This window comes from Stegostoma tigrinum, chromosome 41 (assembly GCF_030684315.1).
Source record: "Stegostoma tigrinum isolate sSteTig4 chromosome 41, sSteTig4.hap1, whole genome shotgun sequence".
NCBI lineage: Eukaryota > Metazoa > Chordata > Chondrichthyes > Orectolobiformes > Stegostomatidae > Stegostoma > Stegostoma tigrinum.
Window position 1 is genome coordinate 1528188 of NC_081394.1, and position 13453 is coordinate 1541640.

At 51.9% G+C, this 13453-nt stretch overlaps 1 protein-coding gene across 1 annotated transcript in view; it reads left to right on the top strand.

Moving 5' to 3' along the window:
* LOC125448445 (hemicentin-1-like) overlaps nucleotides 1-13453 on the top strand; it is a 126498-nt gene that overhangs the window by 24949 nt on the left and 88096 nt on the right. The window contains exon 6 of the mRNA XM_059641275.1: nucleotides 5391-5657. Coding sequence (XP_059497258.1) covers nucleotides 5391-5657 — 267 coding nt within the window. The remainder of the gene's footprint in view (nucleotides 1-5390; nucleotides 5658-13453) is intronic.

Genomic DNA, 13453 nt, shown 5'->3' on the forward strand with positions numbered 1-13453 from the left:
CTAGCCCCCTCCAGACCCTACACACCCTCCATATCTCTGTAGCCCCCTCCAGCCCCTCCCTATCTCTGTAGCCCCTTCCAGCCCCTCCCTATCTCTGTACCCCGTCCAGCTCCTAAAACCCTCCCTATCTCTGTAACCGCCTTCTGCTTCTGAACCCTGCTCTATCTGTCACCTCCTGCAGCCCCTGCATTCTGTCCCTATCTCTGTAACCACCAAACCCCAGCCCCGACACCACCTCCTTATCTCTGTAGCCTCCTCCAGCCCCATCACCCCTCCCTATCTCTGTAACCTCCTCCTGTTTCTAAACCCTGCTCTATCTCTGTAACCTCCAGCAGCCCCCGCATTCTGTCCCTATCTCTGTAACCTCCTCCAGCCCCTGCATTCTGTCCCTACCTCTCAAACCTCCTGCAGCCCCTACACTACCTCCCTATTTCTGTAACTTCCTTCAGCCCGTACGCCCCTCCCTATCTCTGTAACCTCCTCCATCCCCAACACCCCTCCCTTTCTCTCCAATCTGGTTTCGCGAGTATGGCCTGGTTCACTTGCTCCGGCATTGCGGACCATGCTTTCAGCTTCCTGGGGCCTTGAGCTCAAGATTTTGCTCCCTTTCTGCCTCTAACTCTCTCTCTCCCTCTCTCTGTGCTGCAAAATATTCCTTCAAAGCCGGACTCTTCTCATGACATATTGATCACTTGTTGCCACTGCTCCTTGTTGATGCAAGTTAGAGTCAGATTGATATCTCATCCCTCGTAATCATCGTCTGGATCAGCATGTGTGACATAAATGTACTTTATGTGCTGTTGCAAATGTTTGGCTCTTTTCCTGGTTTCATTTCTGATGAGCAATCTTGTCGCTACCTCTGTTCAGCACGGAACTCTCTCAGCTCCCAGGATTCGAAATCCAAACACATTAATGGACAGTGTAAGTAAAGAAGGTGTGTGATGTGCAGAACATATCACCTCAGTTGCTCACCTGGAACACTGCACACAGTTCCATTCTCCATGTCCCTCAGTTAGACCCACCCTTTAATCACTGAACACAGTTTCAGTTTCCGTCTCTCTCAGTGAGACCTACACTTGGAGCACGGTGCCCAGTTCCAGTCTCCATAACCCTCAGTCAGACCCACACTGAGAGCACTGTGCACAGTTCCTGTCTCCGTATCCCTCAGTTAGACCTACACTCGGAGCGCCGTGCACGGTTCCAGTCTCCGTATCCCTCAGTTAGACTCACACTCGGAACACCGTGCACAGTTCCAGTCTCCGTATCCCTCAGTTAGACCCACAGTCGGAGCACTGTGCACAGTTCCAGTCTCTGTATCCCTCAGTCAGACCCACACTCAGAGCATTGTGTACAGTTCAAGTCTCTGTATCCCTCGTTTAGACCCACACTCGGAACACAGTGCCCAGTTCCAGTCTCCGTATCCCTCAGTTAGACCCACACTTGGAGCACTGTGCACAGTTCAAGTCTCTGTATCCCTCGTTTAGACCCACACTCGGAACACAGTGCCCAGTTCCAGTCTCCGTATCCCTCAGTTAGACCCACACTTGGAGCACTGTGCACAGTTCCAGTCTCTGTATCCCTCAGTTAGACCCACACTCGGAACACAGTGCACAGTTCCAGTCTCTGTATCCCTCGGTTAGACCCACACTTGGAGCACTGTGCACAGTTCCAGTCTCTGTATCCCTCGTTTAGACCCACACTCGGAACACAGTGCACAGTTCCAGTCTCTGTATCCCTCGGTTTGACCCACACTCGGAGTACTGTGCACAGTTCCAGTCTCTGTATCCCTCGTTTAGACCCACACTCGGAACACAGTGCACAGTTCCAGTCTCCACAGTTCCAGTCTCCGTATCCCTCAGTTAGACCCACACTTGGAGCGCTGTGCACAGTTCCAGTCTCTGTATCCCTCAGTTAGACCCACACTCGGAGCACCGTGCACAGATCCAGTCTCCCTATCCCTCAGTTAGACCGACACCTGGAACACTGTGCACAGTTCCAGTCTCTGTATCCCTCGGTTAGACCCACACTCGGAGCACCATGCACAGTTCCAGTCTCCCTATCCCTCAGTTAGACCAACACCTGGAACACCGTGCACAGTTCCAGTCTCTGTATCCCTCGGTTAGACCCACACTCGGAGCACCGTGCACAGTTCCAGTCTCCGTATCCCTCGGTTAGACCCACACTCGGAGCATCGTGCACAGTTCCAGGCTCTGTATCCCTCAGTTAGACCCACACTCGGAGCACCGTGCACAGTTCCAGTCTCCGTATCCCTCACTTGGACCCACACTCGGAGCACCGTGCACAGTTCCAGTCTCCGTATCCCTCAGTTAGACCCACACTCGGAGCACTGGATAGCAGGATAGGTCAGCGTCAGCATGCATTTACGAAGGGGAGATTGTACATGACTAACCTTCTGGAATTTTTTGTGGATGTAAATCTGAAATGGACAAGGGAAAGCCAGTGGATGTCGTTTTCCTGGACTTTCAGAAAGCCTTCGATAAAGTCCCACATAGGAGATTAGTGAGCAAAATTAGGGCACATGGTATTGAGGGTAAAATACTGACTGGGATTGAAACTTGGCTGGCTGACAGGAAGCAAGGAGTCGTGATAAACGGGTTCCTTATGGAATGGCAGGCGGTGACCAGTCGGGTACCACAATGTTCGGTGCAGGGACTGCAGCTGTTCACAATATACATGACTGATATAGATGAAGGCATTAAAAGTAATATTAGCAAATTTGCTGATAACACAAAGCTGGGTGGCAGTGTGAAACGTGAGCAGGATGTTATTAGAATACAGGGTGACTTGGACAGGCTGGGTGAGTGGATGGATGCATGGCCGATGGAGTTTAATGTGGATAAATGTGTGGTTATACACTTTGGTGGCAAGAACAGGAAGGCAGATTACTACCTAAATGGAATCAAGTTAGGTAAAGGGGAAGTACAACGAGATCTAGGTGTTCTTGTACATCATTCAATGAAAGTATGCATGCAGGTACAGCAGGCAGTGAAGAAAGCTAATGGCATGCTGGCGTTTATAACAAGAGGAATTGAGTATAGGAGTAAAGAGGTCCTTCTGCAGCTGTACAGGGCCCTGGTGAGACTGCACCTGGAGTATTGTGTACAGTTTAGGTCCCTAAATTAGCAGAAGGACATTCTTGCTCTTGAGGGAGTGCAGTGTAGGTAAACGAGCTCAATTCCCGGAATGGCGGGACTATCATATGTTGAAAGATTGGAGCGACTGGGCTTGTATACACTTGAGTTCAGAAGGATGAGAGACGATCTGATTGAGACGTACCACATTATTAAGGGATTCGTCACTCTGGAGGCAAGAAGTGTGTTTCCACTGATGGATGAGTTCGGAAACAAACGACACAGTTTAAAAATAAGGGGTCGGCCATTTAGAACAGAGTTGAGGAAAATCTTTTTCACCCAGAGAGTGGTGGATGTATGGAATGCTCTGGCCCAGAGGCAGTGGAGGCCAACTCTCTGGATACTTTCAAGCAAGAGATGGATAGAGCTCTTAAAGATAGTGGAATCAAGGGTTATGGGGATCAGGCAGGAACAGGATACTGATTGTGGATGATCAGCCATGATCATAAGGAATGATGGTGCTGGCTAGCAGGCCGAATGGCCTACTCCTGCACCTATTGTCTACTGTCACTGTGCACAGTTCCAGTCTCTGTATCCCTCAGTTAGACCCACACTCGGAGCACTGTGTACACTTCCAGTCTCGGTATCCCTCAGTTAGACCCACACTCGGAGCACCGTGCACAGTTCCAGCCTCCGTATCCCTCAGTTAGACACACACTCGGAGCACCGTGCACAGTTCCAGTCTCTGTATAACTCAGTTAGACCCTCACTCGGAGCACCGTGCACTGTTCCAGTCTCCGTATCCCTCAGTTTTCCCACACTGGGAGCACCGTGCACAGTTCCAGTCTCTGTATTCCAAGTCTGAACTCAGAACTAGAGAGGTTATAACTATCGAACGACTGAACAGACTGAGATGATTTTCAGTTGAAAAGATGAGGCTGAGGGGACACCTGACCAAGGGCTGTAACATTATGAAAGGGGTTTCGATCGGGGAGACGTAGAGAAGATGTTTCCCCTTGTGTCAGGTTGGCGGTGGGTTGGGGGAGGAGGGGATGGGGCGGGACCAGAATGAGGTGCAATCGATAGAAGACATTCCACATAAATCCAACCGGGAATTCCGGAGGAACATCTTCCTCCAGACAGTAGTAGGGAAAGTGGGACTCACTCCCACAGGTTGTGTGAGGAGGAATCGTATTGATCCACTGAAGATGGTGGGAGTGGAGAAAGGCAGACAAGGAGATTGTGGGAGAAGGAGTTGAAGAGGGTGTGACAAGTGGGCTAGCATGCAACAGAGGAGCTGAATGGAAAAGGCAGTTACGATGACACCAACAAAACATTTACTACATCGTCAAAACTAACTGGACCGGTTACAAAATTCTGGTTCAGATGTGCCAAGAGATTTTAAGATTTGGAAGAGTGTGAATGGTGACAGTAAGAGAGACCCAACTGCAGTGAACGAGGGAGATACTGTGAATATTAGCTGTATCAGTCAGAAGAGTGACCCTGCAGTCTCAGGCTACAGCTGGTACAGCCACTCTCAGAACAAGCGAATCGACGGAAACATCCTGCTGTTTGAAAGCATCAGCAAGCCAGAGAGTGGAGATTATCAGTGCGAGGCAAGAAACAACTTTGGGGCAGGGAACTCAGAGACCATTACCATCAGGGTCCAGTGTGAGTACCACGAGTAAACCAGCTCCTGGATTCTTCATCTGATATTTCCAAATCTGCTCAAACCCTGTCTGTACATTAATCATTTGATGTCCAGTACAGAATAGGGCCAGGCTGTCGGAGGCTCAGTCCTGAGGGGGAGTCAGTGCTGAGGCAGTGGGCACCATCGGAGGCTCAGTGCTGAGGGGGTGTCAATTCTGAGGGAGCGCGCTGCTGTCGGAGGCTCAGTGCTGAGGGAGCGCCGCGCTGTCGGAGGCTCAGTGCTGAGGAGAAGTCAGTGCTGAGGGAGCGGGCACTGTCGGAGGGTCAGTGCTGAGGGAGCGCCGCACTGTCGAGGTTCAGTGCCGAGGGAGTGCCACACTGTCGGAGGGTCAGTGCTGAGGGAGTGGGCACTGTCGGAGGGTCAGTGCTGAGGGAGTGGGCACTGTCAGAGGGTCAGTGTTGAGGGTGTGGGCACTGTCGGAGGGTCAGTGCTGAGGGAGCGCCGCACTGTCGGAGGGTCAGTGCTGAGGGCGTGGGCACTGTCGGAGGGTCAGTGCTGAGGGAGCAGGCACTGTCGGAGGATCAGTGCTGAGGGAGCGCCGCACTGTCGGAGGGTCAGTGCTGATGGTGTTGGATGTTTCATTCCAGATGCGCCGACCAGTGTCCAAATCACACACCCACAGATAGTTCGTGCTGGGGATGTGGTGCAGCTCCGCTGTGTATCTGATGGCCATCCGCCTGTACGTTTCTTTCGCTGGCAGAAGGAGTGTCCATCCAACTCGATGTCTCTCTGCCCCGGTCTCTCTCAATGTTCGGTCTCCGCTGCAGTGGAAGATGCTGCTTGTAACTATATCTGTTCTGCGAGGAACTCCGTGGGAGTAAAGGACTCCGATCCTGTACGACTGAATATCCAGTGTGAGTATCATCAGTGTGAGACACAGTCTAACCTACCCTAAACCTTCATGTCCCTCCCTATCTCTGTCGCCTCCTCCAGCCCCTACACCCCCTCCCTATCTCTGTAACCCCCTCCAGCCCCTACACCCCCTCCCTATATCTGTAACCCCCTCCAGCCCCTACGCCCCCTCCCTATCTCTGTAACCCCCTCCAGCCCCTACACCCCCTCCCTATCTCTGTAACTCCCTCCAGCCCCTACACACTCTCCCTATCTCTGTAACCCCCTCTAGCCCCTACACCCCCTCCCTATCTCTGTAACCCCCTCCAGCCCCTCCCTATCTCTGTAACTCCCTCCAGCCCCTACACGCCCTCCCAATCTCTGTAGCCCCCTCCAGCCCCTACACACCCTCCCTATCTCTGTAGCCCCCTCCAGCCCCTACACCCCCTCCAGCCCCTACACCCCCTCCCTATCTCTGTAACTCCCTCCAGCCCCTACACCCCCTCCCAATCTCTGTAACTCCCTCCAGCCCCTACACCCCCTCCCTATCTCTGTAACTCCCTCCAGCCCCTACACCCCCTCCCTATCTCTGTAACCCGCTCCAGCCCCTACACCCCCTCCCTATCTCTGTAACTCCCTCCAGCCCCTACACCCACTCCAGCCCCTACACCCCCTCCCTATCTCTGTAACTCCCTCCAGCCCCTACACCCCCTCCCTATCTCTGTAACTCCCTCCAGCCCTTACACACTCTTCCTATCTCTGTAACCCCCTCCAGCCCCTACACCCCCTCCCTATCTCTGTAACCCCCTCCAGCCCCTCCCAATCTCTGTAGCCCCCTCCAACCCCTACACACCCTCCCTATCTCTGTCGCCCCCTCCAGCCCCTCCTTATCTCTGTAGCCCCCTCCAGACCCTACACACCCTCCCTATCTCTGTAGCCCCCTCCAGTCCCTCCCTATCTCTCTAGCCCCCTCCAGACCCTACACACCCTCCCTATCTCTGTAGCCCCCTCCAGCCCCTCCCTATCTCTGTAGCCCCTTCCAGCCCCTCCCTATCTCTGTACCCCGTCCAGCTCCTAAAACCCTCCCTATCTCTGTAACCGCCTTCTGCGTCTGAACCCTGCTCTAACTGTCACCTCCTGCAGCCCCTGCATTCTGTCCCTATCTCTGTAACCACCAAACCCCAGCCCCGACACCACCTCCTTATCTCTGTAGCCTCCTCCAGCCCCATCACCCCTCCCTATCTCTGTAACCTCCTCCTGTTTCTAAACCCTGCTCTATCTCTGTAACCTCCAGCAGCCCCCGCATTCTGTCCCTATCTCTGTAACCTCCTCCAGCCCCTGCATTCTGTCCCTACCTCTCAAACCTCCTGCAGCCCCTACACTACCTCCCTATTTCTGTAACTTCCTTCAGCCCGTACGCCCCTCCCTATCTCTGTAACCTCCTCCATCCCCAACACCCCTCCCTTTCTCTCCAATCTGGTTTCGCGAGTATGGCCTGGTTCACTTGCTCCGGCATTGCGGACCATGCTTTCAGCTTCCTGGGGCCTTGAGCTCAAGATTTTGCTCCCTTTCTGCCTCTAACTCTCTCTCTCTCCCTCTCTCTATGCTCTAAAATATTCCTTCAATGCCGCACTCTTCTCATGACATATTGATCACTTGTTGCCACTGCTCCTTGTTGATGCAAGTTAGAGTCAGATTGATATCTCGTCCCTCGCAATCATCATCTGGATCAGCATGTGTGACATAAATGTACTTTATGTGCTGTTGCAAATGTTTGGCTCTTTTCCTGGTTTCATTTCTGATGAGCAATCTTGTCGCTACCTCTGTTCAGCACGGAACTCTCTCAGCTCCCAGGATTCGAAATCCAAACACATTAATGGACAGTTTAAGTAAAGAAGGTGTGTGATGTGCAGAACATATCACCTCAGTTGCTCACCTGGAACACTGCACACAGTTCCATTCTCCATGTCCCTCAGTTAGACCCACCCTTTGATCACTGAACACAGTTTCAGTTTCCGTCTCTCTCAGTGAGACCTACACTTGGAGCACGGTGCCCAGTTCCAGTCTCCATAACCCTCAGTTAGACCCACACTCGGAGCACCATGCACAGTTCCAGTCTCCGTATCCCTCAGTTAGACCCACACACGGAGCACTGTGCACAGTTCCAGTCTCCGTATCCCTCAGTTAGACCCACACACGGAGCACCGTGCACAGTTCCAGTCTCCGTATCCCTCAGTTAGACCCACACACGGAGCACCGTGCACAATTCCAGTCTCCGTATCCCTGTTTTCGACCAGACCTGGTGCACTGTGCACAGTTCTCACCTCTCTATGGCTTTCCCACAGAAAACAGAGGGTCATGTTGGAAGGGTGTTTTTCAGGCTGGAGCTCCATGACTAGTTGTGTTCCGCAGGGATCTGTCCGGGGTACTTTGCTGTTTGTGATATATATAAATGAATTGGATGAAAATGTTGACAAGTGGGTTAGTGAGTTTACAGAGGTACAATTAACAGTGGAATTGGGGCTCATGTCAAAGGATACTCCGAGATAGAGATCAGGTGCGGATATGGACAGAGAAATGGCAGATGGACATTAATCCAGTAATGTCTGAGGTGCTGTTCTTTGGGAGAGCACATGTTCAGGAAAAGTATACAGCTCTTAACAGCATTGATGTCTCTTGCAGTTCAAGTCCATAATTCCCTGAAAGTGGCCTTTCTTGGTGAGGGAACTGCGTTCATGGTTCTGATTCGGTCATCTGTAGAGATTTGTATTCAATTCTGGTCACCACATTACAGGAAGGATGTGGAGGCTTTGGAGAGGGTGCAGATGAAGTTTACCAGGATGCTAAGATAATAAAATGTGAGGCTGGATGAACACAGCAGGCCAAGCAGCATCTCAGGAGCACAAAAGCTGACGTTTCGGGCCTAGACCCTTCATCAGAGAGGGGGATGGGGGGAGGGAACTGGAATAAATAGGGAGAGAGGGGGAGGCGGACCGAAGATGGAGAGTAAAGAAGATAGGTGGAGAGGGTGTAGGTGGGGAGGTAGGGAGGGGATAGGTCAGTCCAGGGAAGACGGACAGGTCAAGGAGGTGGGATGAGGTTAGTAGGTAGCTGGGGGTGCGGCTTGGGGTGGGAGGAAGGGATGGGTGAGAGGAAGAACCGGTTAGGGAGGCAGAGACAGGTTGGACTGGTTTTGGGATGCAGTGGGTGGGGGGGAAGAGCTGGGCTGGTTGTGTGGTGCAGTGGGGGGAGGGGATGCACTGGGCTGGTTTAGGGATGCAGTAGGGGAAGGGGAGATTTTGAAACTGGTGAAGTCCACATTGATACCATATGGCTGCAGGGTTCCCAGGCGGAATATGAGTTGCTGTTCCTGCAACCTTCGGGTGGCATCATTGCGGCAGTGCAGGAGGCCCATGATGGACATGTCATCAAGAGAATGGGAGGGGGAGTGGAAATGGTTTGCGACTGGGAGGTGCAGTTGTTTGTTGCGAACTGAGCGGAGGTGTTCTGCAAAGCGGTCCCCAAGCCTCCGCTTGGTTTCCCCAATGTAGAGGAAGCCGTGACCGCACTCCTTTACCGGGATGCTGTCTGGATTACGAGCTATTCGGAGAGGCTAGAAAAACTTGGGTTATTTTCACTGAAGCGGTGGAGACTTAGGGGAGAATTGACTGAAGTCTGTAAAGTTATAACATACACAGGTAGGATTAACAGTCAGAATCTGTTTCCCCAGAGACAAAATGTACACTCCAGGGTGTGGGGGGAGGTATATCTACGTCAGCAGAATAAGATGCTCCTGGCAGAGCTTCTCTGCTCGACAGTCTCTTTTCCCTTCATCGTCCTATTGTTCCCTCTTTGCTGCAGTTTTTCTTCTCCGCCTCAACTTTAATGTTGTAAAATTACCCAACCTGGAGGGAATGGAAAACGCAGTCCGGGGGAATGTCCCGGAGCGGGAGCAGAGTGAACGTGGGCCGATGCCTGGAGTGGGCGCAGAGTGAACACAGGCCAAAGCCTAGAGCAGGAGCCAAGGAAACGTGGGCCAGAGCCAGGAAAGGGAGCCGACGGAATTTAGGCCGGAGCTCGGAGCGGGAACAGGGTAAGCGTGGGCCAGAGCCTGAAGCGGGAGCAGAGTGAGTACGGGCCGGATCCCTGAGAGGGAGCAGAATGAACGCGGACTGGAGCTCGGAACGGGAGCAGAGTGAATGTGGGCCAGAGTGGGAGCAATGTGTACGTGGGCCAGGGCCTGGAGCAGGAGCAGAGTGAGTGCGGGCCAGGGCCTGGAGCAGGAGCAGAGTTAACAACCAGCCCAAGAGTTCCTCAATTCCATCAAAATCATCAGGATAGATGACGATGAGACCATGTTATCATTTGATGTCACTGCCCTATTCTGATCAATAGACATGCCACTAGCAAGGGAAACAATGACATTTCTACTAGAACAAGGACAAGATCCCAGTGGAACCATCTCCACAGACAACATGCTGAAGCTACTGGACCTATGCCTCACCATCCACTTCATTTTCAACAGCCAAACGTACAAACAGATCAACGGGACACCCATGGGACCACCTATCTCCAGACTCATAGCCGAGGCAGTGATGCAAAGACTGGAAAGGTCGGCCCTTCCGCTAATCCAACCCAAACTACGGAAATAGTATGTGGACAATACCTTTGTCATCATTAAATGGACCAAACTAGAACAGACACACAAACTTACAAACAACGCCCTCACCAGGATCAAATTCACCAGAGAGGAGGAGAACAACAAACAGCTCCCATTCCTGGACATGGTAGAGCGCAAGACAAATGGGGAATTCCAAAGGAAAGTAGGCAGAAAAGCCACACGCATGGATCCAGTACTGAACTTCAACAGTAACTACCTTAACACACACAAAGCTACATACAAACATTATTTAAACGGGCAGCACACTGCAGCAGCACAGAGCTACACTGAGAAGAAGGAGAATTCCTCTTCCAGGGATTCAAGGACAACGGATATCCAAAAAATTGGATCAGAAGATGCCTATTACACGAGCGAAACCAGGAAGATACTGCACACACCGACACACCCATCACATTACCTTATTCAACCCCATAGATACACTCCATTGCGAAGCAAAACCAGAAGTGAGGTCATCCAGAGACAATAGGAACAGCTGATGCTGGAGATTTCCAGATAACAAAATATGGAGCTGGATGAACACAGCAGGCCAAGCAGCATCTCAGGAGCACAAAAGCTGACGTTTCGGGCCTAGACCCTTCATCAGAAAAGGAGGAAGGGGAGAGGGTTCTGAAATAAATGGGGAGAAAGGGCGAGGTGGACCGAAGATGGATAGAGGAGAAGATAGGTGGAGAGGAGACAGACAGGCTAAAGAGGCAGGGATGGAGCAAGGAGAGGTGAGTGTAGTTGCGGAGGAGATAGGTCAGTCCAGGGAGGATGGACAGGTCAAGGGGGTGGGATGCGGTTAGTAGTTGGGAAATGGGGTACAGCATCCAGCTGAAGGGACTCCAGAGTTGAAAAACCAGGGGGAAAATACAACGGCGCTTCATCTAAGGCTGCGCTGATGATGTTACCCGCAGGGTAATGAAACGCCTGCAGAAAAACACACAACCAGCTTGGCAAGCTAACCTAACCACAACACTGAACGTATCTGTAGCTGGGGACCCTGTACCTCGGATGGTGCTGAGAGGGGATGTTACAAACGTCTCACTACACTCATTCAAGGGCACTTGACAAGAAAGCCTAAATCTATTTGATGCTGTTCTATTTAAGGACAGAGGAGGGGGAGTTCAAACGGGCTGTCAGGTGCAGGGTTTTTACACTCACCAAATGGGAGGAGTGTGGAATGCGCTGCCGAAGTTGGTGCTGGAGGCAGATACAGGGCAGCATTTAAGGTGCTTTCAGATAAACACAAGAATATGCAATGAATGGAGGAATATGGATCAAGGGCATGCAGAAGGGATTATTTTAATATAGCATCATATTCGTCAGAGCATCAAGAGAAAAAGGACCTGTTCCTTGGCTGTACAGTTCATTGTTCTTCATTTATCTTCGAGTAAGAAAACACTGGGAGTACAGTGCACAGTTCCAGTTTCCTTATCCCTCAGTTAGACCTGCACTCGGAGCACTGTGCACAGTTCCAGTCTCTGCATCACTCAGTCAGGCCCACACTCAGAGCACTGTGCACAGTTCCGGTCTCTGTATCCCTCAGTTAGACCCACACTTGGAGTACCGTGCGTAGTTCCAGTCTCCGCATCCCTCAGTTAGACCCACACTCGGAGCACCGTGCACAGTTCCAGTCTCCGCATCCCTCAGTTAGACCCACACACAGAGCACTGTGCACAGTTCCAGTCTCTGTATCCCACAGTTAGATCCCACACTGGGAGTACTGTCCACAGGTCCCTGGTCTCCAACCTGGATGTGCATAATCAGGCACCGCAGAGGAGGATCGACCTGAGAATGAGAAACATTGGTGTGGTGCAGAGGGGCTGATGGCCTTTCTTAGCCCTGATTTCTGAGGAATTGTGACAGTTTCTCACCGAAATGCTGTCGCTTCTCAAGGTTAGCATTTTTTTGGGGATTTGGGGCACAACGAGAGGTGAAGGACGGAGACCGGGTTACCTTGACCTGGAACTCCAGGAGTAATCCAGAAGATGGCTACACCTGGTTTAAGGACAATGTGAACAGAGCAGCTCACAAGGGGACAGGGAAAGTCCTGACCATTCACTCCATCAGCCCAACGGATTCTGGAGATTATTACAGCAAAGCGGAAAACCTGATTGGAAACTCCACCTCAAACAGCTTCAGGATCGAGGTGCTCTGTGAGTGAGATTCACAGACTGACCTATTCCCAAATCGATCTCCCCGGGCTCCGTCACCACTCGCTATTTGAGAGATTTATCCGAAATACCACTGAACCTCCCCCAACCCCATCTCTGAACTCACACAGAGTTCCGTTCCCAGTCACCCTCCTCTCCTGGAGGAGGTGACACAGAGAGGGAGGGTTCTAGGGTCTGTTCCCCAGTCCCGCAACAGCTTGATTATAAACTTCCCACTCTTCATTTCTAAATCCCTCCATCACCCCATCCCCATCTCTGTAACCTCATCCATGTGCTACACTCCTCCCTATTTCTCTAACCCCCTCCAGCCCCTACATCCCCTCCCTATCTCTGTAACCCCCTCCAGCCCCTACACCCCCTCCCTATCTCTGTAACCGCCACCAGCCCCTACACCGCCTCCCTATCTCGGTCACCCCCTCCAGCCCCTACACTCCCTCCCTATCTCGGTAACCTCCACCAGCCCCTACACCCCCTCCCTATTTCTGTTACCTCCACCAGCCCCTGCACACCTCCCTATTTCTGTTACCTCCTCCAGCCCCTGTACACCTCCCTCTGACTGTAATCTCCTTCACCCCCGACCCCTCCATATATCTGTAATCTCCTCCAAATCTCGCATCCCTAATTCCCATCGCTCTCCCTTTTGTGGCCCTGAACTTTGGCTTCCTGTCCCTAAATTTCTTTGCCCCAGTAACTTTCTTTATCTCTTCTTCAAAAGCCAAAGTCTTTCACTGACCCTTTGGCCATCTGTCCTTTCTGTGTCTCTACGGATGTGTTACCCCTTTTCCTGAGATTTCTCCCCATCGCTATGTCTCACGCTGTGCATGGTGCCGGAGAAATGCTGTCTCTTACTGAGGGTTTTGTCCCTTCTCTCAGATGCCCCTCGGAACATGAAGGTGTTGATCTCTCCATCGAACAGTATGATACACGAAGGTGACAACATCACCCTGAGCTGCACCAGTGACAGCAACCCCCCACCCACCTG